The 12326-nt window shown below is 45.3% G+C and overlaps 1 protein-coding gene across 1 annotated transcript in view; it reads right to left on the bottom strand.

Moving 5' to 3' along the window:
- CAPN9 (calpain 9) overlaps nt 1-12326 on the bottom strand; it is a 267256-nt gene that overhangs the window by 206694 nt on the left and 48236 nt on the right. The window contains exon 2 of the mRNA XM_069606888.1: nt 903-972. Coding sequence (XP_069462989.1) covers nt 903-972 — 70 coding nt within the window. The remainder of the gene's footprint in view (nt 1-902; nt 973-12326) is intronic.

Genomic DNA, 12326 nt, shown 5'->3' with positions numbered 1-12326 from the left:
TTCAATTTCTGCTCTTCACAGTTGACCGTGGGGGCGAGCAGCGTCTCCAACTTCATGGGCCGAAGTTTCAAACTATCCTACATTGTTATCTTCGATCCTACGGCTCAAAAGGCACCCCAGGGGTTCTGCATTCCCAAAGCAATTGTAACGGTCCTCTGTCTGATGAGAAAAATGACCATGTTGGATCCCACTCAGCTCTGCCCCTGCCTGCCATGGTGTTCTCAGCATGAGTTTGGGTTTTATGCCTGGGTACTAGGGCAAAAACAATATTTTTAAAAGTATACACTTGGTAGTTTGTCTCCCCCACTGAACCGAGCTTGTTGAAGTCCCTTTTCTGTGTTCTTGACGCACATGTAATGAGGACTTGAAAGGGAATTGAATGACCCAGGCTGAGAGAGGGGTAGCCGAAACATTGAAAAAGGTAAGCGTCAGGAAGTGGGAGAAGGTGCTGCTCAGTCAGGCCCTTATCAGTGAAGAGACCCCACCCTTGAAAGCAAACCAGTTTCCACCATTGCACCCATGAAACGGCCGCAATACGGTATATCCCCACTTTTCAAAATATTGGCAGAAAATAAATGAAAGTGGGTAACTAGGCATCGTGCCTGCATTAATTAACATTTATTTAGTCTATCCATGCGAAATAATGGGCGCGCTTGATTTTTATAATTTTGACAGCGACTGATGTTTTATTATAACAACACAAAAGTAGTGATTGCACAGGAACAACATCATCTTTTCGTGGGAATATGACTTGTTAGGTGTTTTTTATACCAGCCCCCGCACACTATGACCCTGAATCACAGAACGTGTTCCTATGGGATTGCCCTTTATATAGTGTGAACATGGAGCACGCTTCTGCTGCGCTGACAGAAGAGTGCTATTTGAGATGTAAACACACTCACCAAGATCCCCCTGGCAAATATCCGTCCTCGAGGCCCCTCCGACAATGAACTCTGGGTTGCTCTCAATTTGCTAGAAATAGAGAATGAAAAAAAGGCATTTAAAACATGTTTATGCTGCGACATTACCTTCCTTTCAAGCAACAGCTGTTCTGGTAGACAGGAGACATTTGTCTAGGACTGGAGCTTACATTACTCTTTCATTTGGTATATGTCTGCGTTTCAGTGCGCCTAGATATTGTTGTCAATTTACCAGGACCGCAGGACTAGCGGAAGGGACCTATGAGGTGCAAATGACATCACAGGAAGTGATACCACACGGCCTTTGACTCCGAAGGCTTAGCGTTTTCTTATTTTTAAGGACTCCTCAATCAATACGTAAGGCGTCAACATATTAAGAAACAAAATATGGGAAAGCAGCTAATGACATTTGCAAAAGTCTAAGGCATTTTTACTTTTGTAGGCCCAGTAGTCAGACTTCCCTTAAATTGATGTGTGTTGAAATGATGTTCACAGGAGTTGCATGTTCCAATTGGATGTCGAACCACTTGAGATATCATTTTACAACATTAATTGTCTCTTAGAACTCACATAGTAGGCCCTCACTCAACTCATAGGTACTCATTGGATTAACTTTCCATAGGCTACAAGTCTATGTGGACCCTCCCTAAAGGCCTGATTTTAAGATTGGATGACATTCTCAAAGCCTAATTCATTAGAATCATGTGGACCAGCACTAAAGACCACAGTGCACTGGGTCTTTAAGTGAGGTTGTGGTTGTGTTTTTCAGAAGAACTTGAGGCCTCACATAATCTCATGGAGGAGGAGGAGAAGGGCGCAGTGTGTCTTTGCTTTCAAATGAATGACGCGAGCAGTGCTCTAGTTAAGTCCTTTTTGGGGTGTTTGTAAGCTCAGAGAAACACTCAAAACTTCCAAAGAATAGGGGCCAAAAGTTCAACTTCCAAAGACTTTAGAAGGAAGGCAGTGCAGAAAAAAAGTTGTGGTAATTCCTTATTTTGGTGGTAATAGAATTACCACAAAAGTTCCGGCATAGCTGAGAGTGGAGGAAAAGCAGAGGATTCACTTTGAGCAAAAAGCTAGAGGTAAATCCTCCACCTTACCTGGAAATAATGACAGATTCACTGTGCAGTATTACCTACTGCTCAAAGTACATCTGCCAAAATCTCCATGCACTCCCGTAGACACCAATAACGGATATTTACAGTGCCCTATCACCACTTGTAATCCAATGGTAATGCCACGGTACCAAATGGCGGTAACAGTAAACGAGCTTGGCTGTAAATCAGCTGATTTACAGCCAAACTCAAAGTGAGGGCCGACTTTGAGTTGTGGAGCCTTAGAAGTAGTTTTCAGATGTATATATATTGTATTTTGCTTTGTCATAACACATAAAAAAGAAAACAGTGAAAAACAAACATACAACCCCTTGTTACAGCCATTCAACATCATCAAATGCAGATCATCAATTTTCAAAACAAAAGCAAAGCACTAGTAATTGTGTGAATCACTTTCATCCATTGGAAAAGACCAAAAGGATTTATTTATTTATTTAGTTTATTTGTAACGCGCTGAGACAACGCTCAGGGGCATAGAAGCGCAGAGACAAGACAAACAACAGATAAAACAGATAGATAATAAGAGCAATGAAGTCAGCCAAGACAGGGAAACCAGGAGGGGCACAAAACACTGAAATTATTCAAATAGCAGAGTCTTTAGCCTGCGCCTGAAAGTCGAGATTGCCCCACACACTCTAAGATCCGGTGGGATGGCATTCCAGACCTGAGGTGCGGCCACTGAGAAGCAGCCATTCTGGACATGCTAGAGTTTGGTACCAGGGTTTCCACCAGGCCAGTGTTGTTGGTATGTAGTGCTCGCTTAGCTGGCAGCCATCTAATCCTTTGGTTTAGAAAGGCTGGACTTTTGCCATACAAACAGACATGCATGATGCATAGAGTCCTGAACTGGGTTTGCTTCTGTATTTGCAACCAATGAAGTGATCTTCTTGCTGCAGACACATGCTCAGTTCTGCGCAAACCAGTCACCGCTGCATTATTCTGGACCACCTGCAACCAATTTATCTCTGTTTTTCCAATGCCTTGCAGAAGAGTGGCACAGTAATCCTGACGTGATCTAATAATTGCCCGGGCCAGTGTTTCGCTGTTTGCCTTATCAAGAAATTATATACGGGAGATTATGGGCTTCATTACAAGCAAGGCGGTCCGGGAACTGCGTTACCGGTAAGCATGGCGGTACTGTAGTTCCCGGACTGCCATACTACGAGCTGTGGTCGCGGGCGCCTGTCAGCCTGCCAGGTCTGACCTTGCGGGCAGAGGGGCACACGCGAGCAAAGCCCGTCAGATGCACTGGCACCACTCTGAATGGTGTGCATCCGACGTCCCTTTCCCATTCAGCCCTATGGGGCCGAATGGGGATGGGGAGTCCCTTATTACCGGCACCCGCGAATGGGCAATTACCGGGTCCGCCATACTCGGCATGACCCGTTAATTGCCAATTCGCGAGTGCAGGAAAAAAATAGATACCGGTGGCAGTCGTGCCTGTGCTACAGGCACGGCTACCGCCAACCTCGTAATGAGGCCCAATGTCTTTGAAATATAGTCCTATACCCAAATTAGGTTGTAAAAAATAAATTCTTGATTATATTACATAATTTATAACACATACTTAATGATATTAAAAATCATGATATATTCAATAAAACCAATGATGTTCAATACATTTACTCCTGGAAACAGAGCGTAGATCCAAAGATCAATGTTTCCACTGCTCTTATCAATGCCCTGCTTGTACAAGTTTCTGTCCTGTGTGGGCGTTACTCTGCTGGACATTCATCAGGGACTGTACATTTTCTATGGTGTGTCACATAGTAATTCCACGTAAAAAAAGCCCAATAGAGTCCTACAGACTCATAAAAAATGGGGATTTACACCGCCACTTGTAATCCAGCGATGATTCCGCTGGTCCAAGAGGCGATAACGCTAATTCAGTGGGGCGGTATACCGGTGGATTTACCACGGGAACACCACCCACCTCGCAATGAGGCCCTATATTGGACGAAGAGATTCTGCATTATAGTTTTCTAAATTTAAGTGTATGAACTTTCTGTGGCTTTTGTCCACTTTTGTGTGTGATCAGGTCTGTGGAAGTGTTCCTCAGCTTAGCTCTCCTATTCATTTTCTGCACTGTGTATTGTGGAAAGTGATCAGCACTGTTACATTCAGAATGTTGTGCTATACGATTTACTTATCCATGTGGTGCCCACCTCCCCCTCAAACTTTGGGTAAATAACCAAACAATGCCCACAAGCTGAGTGTCATTCCTCCAAGGACATCTATCGCCTAGCTGTACTCCAACACAATATTATTTTCTGCTTATAATATAAGCTGCTGACCTCCTGTCTGATACTGCACTCGTTACCTGGCTAGCCTCTGAACCACGGGCCCAGGTTCCTGCACTCCAGTTGCACACCTGCACTGCCTCCTGGCAACCCTGCATTTGGGGGCTGTATCTGCAACCCTACAGTCCCCCTACCTGCACTTATCTAACACTTGTTGTCTGCACCTAACCGCTGCACTGCCACCTGCTGGCCGCACTTCTTGTCTTTCGATGTTTTGATCCTATGTCTTGCATTTGCTCCTCCTCCCCTCCCCTGGCACTTTTCCCCTTCCCTCTCCCCTGCACTTGCATGATATCCATGTCACTTGGCCTAGTAAGATCGTGGTCTTGTCCTCGCTTTGTTCGCCTCCATTGCCTCGTCGCGCCTTGAAACGCTTGTGTATATGCGCGCTATAAATGTCATATCATATCATAGGCCTTGTATCCTAAACTAGGCGGTAGGCGGAATGTGGAATTTAGTGCAGGCTCTGCCAACTCTCCTGAACTCTGCGACTTGCCTATCTTCCGCCACCGGGTTGGGTGGCTGTGCCCCTTGAACAATCACGCAGAACTTTAATGGCATACATCCAAGGCCGGATGTTAGTAGAAATTAGCTCTCACTCATAAAGTTGCACTGAACATCTGAACCCTGCTGTATGCAGGCCACACAAGTCGCTGCTTACAATTATTCAAATCTCATATAGAAACCAGGGTGGTACATTGAAAATATGAACGATAAGAAATGTTAGCAGAGACACCCAACATGCTGAAAAACAACATTTCTCAGCTGGTTTCGGCTGCTTCGTAAAATGGTTGCCCGGTTGCATTCCTTCTGGTTCTGCCTCATTCTCTCCCATAATAGAGCCCTGCCAGGCCTTCTGAGTCACACAGGCAGGAAAATCCGGTTGTGTGGACAGACCGCAGTTCGCTGCAAAGTCTGTGTCACACAAAAATGAGCTCAAATGAATTGGTTTGTCTTGTTTTTCTTGTGTTCTACAGCTCACACCCATGAAACACTCAGGGAAAGAATTCAGCCGTGTTGAAATCCGATTTTTTGAAAAATGATGCATGGCCTGAGAGATCCCGGAAACCACCAACAGCCGCTTTCTAAGCCTCGCCATAAGACTAATCACCTGGAAAAATATAGATGTAAGTTTGGGAGTAAATGAAACAAATCTCTAGTAAGTAAAAGCCAAGGGCGCTGTTGCTATGGCTTCCAGGGGATGCGCGTGCAGTCTATCCCCTCAATGCATTGTAATGTAATGTAACGCATCATTTCTATAGCGCCTTTCACCATTTGTATGGTCACAATGCGCTTTAGGTTGAATGCCCTCGGGGGACAAGTCCAAGGTATGGGAAATTCAAGTGGGTGCTAGAATGCATGTGTGCATTATAGCCAATGCGAGGATATAAAGGGTGGCCAAGTCCCTGCCTGCCACCATGTCTAGTTGGCATTTGGATGGGAGGAGCGAGGTAGTTTAGGGAGGTAGTCTAAAGGTGGGGTATAGGAAAGTCGTTATTTGTGTAGCTACAGTTTGAATTTTTGTTGTGAATGGTACCTACATTCTTATGGCAGCGGTGTTGTGCGAAGTGTCTTTGAGTAGTGTATGATAGCCGATGCGGGCGGGTCAGTGGTATTGCCTTCGGTTACATTCCATAAGCATGGAATGTAATAGGTTGAGTTCATTGGCTACATTCTAACCAATGCCCTACTCTAAAATGACCTAGATTTAATTCAATGGTTACATTTTACATGCAATCAACACCATGGTTACCCTCAAAATGAAACTTGAATAAATACAACGTCTACCTTCTGCACACAACTGGATATGAAACATTGGCTACATTCTACAATTCACCCAGATTCAGCACAATGGCTACATTCTACATTCAGCTAGATTCGATGCAATGGGTGCATTCTACATCCATCTGGATTCAATGCAATGGGTGCGTTTTACATTCAGCTAGATTCGATGCAATGGGTGCATTCTACATCCATCTGGATTCAATGCAATGGCTGCGTTCTACATTCAGCTAGATTCGATGCAATGGGTGCATTCCACATCCATCTGGATTCAATGCAATGGGTGCGTTCTACATTCAGCTAGATTCGATGCAATGGGTGCGTTCTACATCCATCTGGATTCAATGCAATGGGTGCGTTCTACATTCAGCTAGATTCGATGCAATGGGTGCGTTCTACATCCATCTGGATTCAATGCAATGGCTGCGTTCTACATTCAGCTAGATTCGATGCAATGGGTGCATTCTACATCCATCTGGATTCAATGCAATGGCTGCGTTCTACATTCAGCTAGATTCGATGCAATGGGTGCATTCCACATCCATCTGGATTCAATGCAATGGGTGCGTTCTACATTCAGCTAGATTCGATGCAATGGGTGCGTTCTACATCCATCTGGATTCAATGCAATGGCTGCGTTCTACATTCAGCTAGATTCGATGCAATGGGTGCATTCCACATCCATCTGGATTCAATGCAATGGCAGCGTTCTACATTCAGCTAGATTCGATGCAATGGGTGCGTTCTACATCCATCTGGATTCAATGCAATGGCTATGTTCTACATTCAGCTAGATTCGATGCAATGGGTGCGTTCTACATCCATCTGGATTCAATGCAATGGCTACGTTCTACATTCAGCTAGATTCGATGCAATGGGTGCATTCCACATCCATCTGGATTCAATGCAATGGCTACGTTCTACATTCAGCTAGATTCGATGCAATGGGTGCATTCTACATCCATCTGGATTCAATGCAATGGGTGCGTTCTACATTCAGCTAGATTCGATGCAATGGGTGCATTCTACATCCATTTGGACTGAATGCAATGGGTGCATTCTACATTCATCTGGATTCAATGCCCTGGCTACATTTCACATTAGCCTTGAATTCAAAGCAATGGCTACATTCTATATTTAGCCTGATTCAATGCACTGGCTGCATTGTGGGAATCTTTCTCCAGCATCAAGGGTACTCTTCCTATTGGTGGGGATGACCTGCAGCATGTTAGCGCCTGACCAGTGCTTCAAATGCCTTTCTAGTATTGCTGGGATGGCGGGTCCTGTTTCCAGACTAGAGATACCCAGGGCGTCCCTTGAGCCCTCATCCATTTCAGGTGGGGACTTATCATTTTCATGCTCTGCCTCCTGGGATTGGCGCCTGGGATGTAATGTTCAGGTGTGAATGACGCCTTATATCTATATTTCAAAGGAAGAGAAACCTGGTCACTGCAAATTGCTGCGCTGGGTTGTTTCTGCGTTTCGGGTGCACTACTCTGCTGCACCTGTGTACCTTCAAAGGATCTATGTGATTATTGCGACCACTATTATTACGACCGCCGAAAATGCTGATTTTTTCAAAACCCCCCTTACACCCACATACATATACGTGGGAGACCCCCGCACCTTTCCATATTACCATTATATTACATACCCCCCACAAATTTATATGGTGTAAGGGGGCGTCTAAAAAAAAAAGTCAGCATTTTTAAGCCGTCGTAATTGGGAGGACTACATTTGGGACCATTACCCCTTGAAAAGATGCAAGCCGGAGGCTGCACGCAGAATACAGCCAGTCAACATTTTCTTATAAGGTAGTACCTTCTCCTGTTGCGTATGTGTACATTAACTAGTATTGTTGAATTTGTAAATAAAATGAAAAGTATGTGGATTGCTGCACCGTGTGTGCCTATGTTATTTTGAACCTGTTTCTAGATTTCTCTGCTACGTCTGGTTGTTCTTTTTCATTCTTCCACTGAATCTTCACATTGATTTGCTTGTTTGGCTTCTTGTACCTTCTTGTCGTAACGTATATTCTTGGGCGAAGCCCCCCCCTGGCCCGGCTTGCTCCATCTCCCGCAACTCACTGTCTGACACTCGCAAATCTCAAGCCCTTCTAAACATCACTGTTCCCCCGTTCTACCTGCACTGCCCTATGTTTCTTTTCCTTCGACCTCCTGGCCCTCTACTATTTATTTATTTATTTAAATTTGTATATACGGCGCCACACACCCAAGGGTCCCAAGTAGTCCATTCCCACGTTATCATTATTCAAGACTGCCCCGAAAAGACACATCCTTTCTCTTGCACTAACATCTGAGTAGCCGGGCAGCCTCGCCCACGGTATCCCCCGCCCTCCCCTACTGCCTGTGCAGGAGAGGGCGATAGCTACACGAGTAAAGCGTTGGTCTCTGACATAAGGGCAGTCTGCACATCGCAAGTTGGAACCCATGGAAGGGCCAATTTAGCCTTTCATCCGTCTGGGGCTGATAAGTCAAGCACCATTCAAAATGGGGTAACAGTAGCACGTGTTACTACAGCACTTAGAAGCTGCGGGAGTCTGGCATGAAGCGTTATATAAGAACACAGTATTATACTATGCATGTATTCTGTTAATTTGATAAATGGTATCTGTGTGTAGATCCATTGGGCCTCATTACACGGTAGGCGGAGGACCAAGGTGCTATTAGCACCTTGGTCCATGCCGGTAAAATACCGGCACCGCCTTGGTGGAAAGGGGAATTACCGCCCTATTCCAAGGTTGGCGGGGCGGTAATTCCCCCTTCCCCCATTGCCCTTCCCCATTCCCATTTTTGCCCCATAGGGCATAATGGGAATGTGGAAGGCGCTAATTACGGTGCCGCAAATTGCGGTACCGTAATTAGCACCCTGGTCCCTTTGCGGGTTGGTTTTTAACGCCTGCTAAACAGCAGGCGTTAAAGTACCTACCCGCAAAGTGACCTCGTAGTAAGGCGGTAAGGGTTTACCGGTAACGGTGCCCTTACCGGTACCAGTAAACCCTTACCGCCGTCCGTGTAATGAGGCCCATTGTCGCAATCACCTCTCTAGCTCACACATCTCACTACTCACCAACCCATAAGCATATCCACATTGCATTCTGTAGTCCATTGTAAGTTACCCGGACCGCATGTCCTCCTAAGTATAGCTTCTTGTCTAAACTCTTTTCTCTCTGCAAATATATACAATATATACAGTGACTGTTTGTATTTGTTTGTTTGTCCTTGCATAACCAAAGAACTAGTTGCCCTCTGTGCTGGGCATTGCCATGATAGGAAGTGTTTTTTGGAGAGTTTTTGAAGAAAAGGAGAATTGGCGGGCGACGGGGCACCGACCCACCATCCATTATGGAGGAGCAAGGCCAGCCTGGTGAAAACACTGAGCTCGTTCTCAGCTTCTGGCTGCAGCTGAGGGTGTGCTTCTGCTCTGGCTTTTGTGTGTAGAGAAATGTGGCCCCCATTTCGCATATACATTTCCCCAGCATGTATACCCAACATGCTATGCAGGGCTGGGGTGTTTTACTTTCCCTGCTTTTTATGGCCCATTGGGGTTGCAGGCTGGGGAACCTTTTTCAAAGAGGGTGCCCCAGCGTGCGTACCGCTCATTATCGTAGGCAGGGGGGAAAGATGGTGGCATTCCGAATCTACTACACATGTACAAGAACCAGGAAGCACTCTGTTCTACCTGATTCCTGTTTGCTCGTTGTGGGAGGTCGTCTGGAGTCTGAACTGGCGCTGCAGGTAAAAAAAAGTCTCTATGTATTTAGGTAAGTATGTATTCACGCAAGAATGTTTCTGTTTGTGTGCACATGTGGGATGATCTAAATATGAACGCAGACTCGGACAACAGCACTGCCTTGATACTCCTAGACCTATCAGTATCATTCGACACAGTTAACCACGGTACCCTCATAACGAGATTAGAAGGACTGGGAATAACAGACACCGCCTTACTATGGATCAAATCTTTCTTAACAAACAGAACGGCAACCGTATGGATGAAACCCTTCAAATCTAGCCGGAGAGATTCCACCTGTGGAGTACCCCAAGGATCCTCCTTCTCCCCACTACTATCCAACATCTACCTGTATCTACTTATCGGAATCATCAAAAGCCATTGCCTCACCTGCTACAACTACGCCAACGATACACAAATAATCTTCAAAATACAAGACAACCCAGAAATAAACTGCCTTCGCGATGTATTCCTCTGGATGAACTCCAACTGTTTCAAAATCAACCCAGGCAAAACAGAAATAATGATTGTCACAAAAAATGGAGCAGAAAACCACTTCATCCCTTGGCCAAAGGAACTCGGGACAATCCTAGCACCCTTGCCGAATGTAAAAAACCTGGGGGTCCTGATGGACAATAATCTCACGCTAGAGCCACAAGTAAAGACCCTTCTCAAGAAAAGCTTCTTCCTCCTGCCAGCGGCAAAGAGGATCCTGCCATTCCTATCGTTTGTCAATAAAGTCCCACACCCGAAGAAAAGGTTCAGGCGCACCTATACATCCATACAATACTCACTATGATACAGCGGGTTCAGCAAAGCACCAACAAAGCGAGTCGGCCCACGAGGAACCAGCATGAACCCAACCAACAGGGATAAAACTCTAACGGAATCAGATGTACCTGAATCAGGATACAGACCCCACTAACCCAACCCTCATTCTTCTGCATACTTAAACCACACAAAGCCACACAACCATCTCTCTCCAAGCAATCCGCACACACTTTACCACACTGCATCGACAACACATAAACATCACCTACAGCACTCGAGGTCTCGCCCGATCCGATACTAGCACCAAAGCCCAGCACTCGGTGTATACCAAGCTGAAGCGGTCAAGAGCACATCATTTCTCCCACTCTCCTGCTCCCCTACTCCCGACTAACCCTACCCGTCCTTCCTGTTTAAGATTCGCCAGAGCGCCTGGGGACCAATTCCGTTGGTGACGGTGCACTATATAAGTACCTTTAACATAACATAACATAACATAACATAACATGTGAAAGCATTTTATTTTGTATGGGTGTGCATATGAATGAACTGGTGTGTATTTGGTATGGGTGTACATATGAATGAGATAGAGTGTGAGTTGTGTAAGTATTAATGCTGTGTGGGTGTGTGTGCATGTGTGCTGGCTGGTTGGGAGCGGTTCTCTGGCTGGGGGTGTGGCACAAAGGTGCAAGCAGCATAGACGTGTTTTCTGACTAGGGACATGGCATTTTTGATAGTATTATGTGAAAAGCCAACATGATGAGTGTTCTGGTGTGGGCAGGGGGAGTTCATTTGTGCAGGCAGTATGCACAGTTTCTTACAATGATGACGATGTGTGTTCTTATTTGGGCAGGGGTTCATAGATTCAGGCAGCGTGTGCATGTTTTCTTACAGTGGGCATAGTATTTTAATCATATTAGGGGTAAAGCCAACATGATGATGAGTGTCCTTATGTGGTGGGGTTTCCCTGGAGCAGGCGGCATGCACATATTTTCTTACAATGGGCATAGCATTTTTACTGGTGCTATGAGCAAAGTCAACATGATGAGTGTTCTTATGTTTGGTAGAGGGTATTGCTGCAGGTAGCATGTAAATTTGTTCCATGTCATGACACCTTTTTTACTGGCATTATGGACAAAGCCAACATGGTGAATGTTCTTACCTAGCCATACTAGCCTACTTTGGTGCAAGCAGCATGTACATGTTTTCTTACATGGCTTGGCATTTCTTTTAACCAGAACTATGGACATAGCCAACATGAGTGTTCTTTCATGGCCTCCCTGGCCCCCATTAATGCAGCCAGTCAGGACACATTTTCATACAGTAGCATGGCATTATTTACTGAAATCATGAGCAAGGCCATTAGGACTATATATTTGCATAGGTATACTGGCATGCATGGCAGTTCCAGCATGTGCATCTTTTCTTATAGTATTACTGGCAGTATGGCCAAAGCTAACATGTTCTTATGTGGGAATACTGGAATATATTTGTGCAGCCTGAATGGACATACATGGGCACAGCCAGCAGAAAAGCTTTTATAAATTGGCAGAATACCAGTGAATATTGTGGGCAATGGCATCAGGAAAATGTGTGAGCAATGCTCCAGAAAATGCTCCTTACCACTGTTGGTGACTTGGCATCTACTGGAATATTTTCGTGCAACGTGTAACACAATGAAACAGATT

The sequence above is a fragment of the Ambystoma mexicanum genome, chromosome 4p, assembly GCF_040938575.1.
Source record: "Ambystoma mexicanum isolate Mex_15411 chromosome 4p, UKY_AmexF1_1, whole genome shotgun sequence".
NCBI lineage: Eukaryota > Metazoa > Chordata > Amphibia > Caudata > Ambystomatidae > Ambystoma > Ambystoma mexicanum.
The sequence above is the reverse complement of the archived record's forward strand: the minus strand, read 5'-3'. Positions and strand labels throughout refer to the sequence as shown.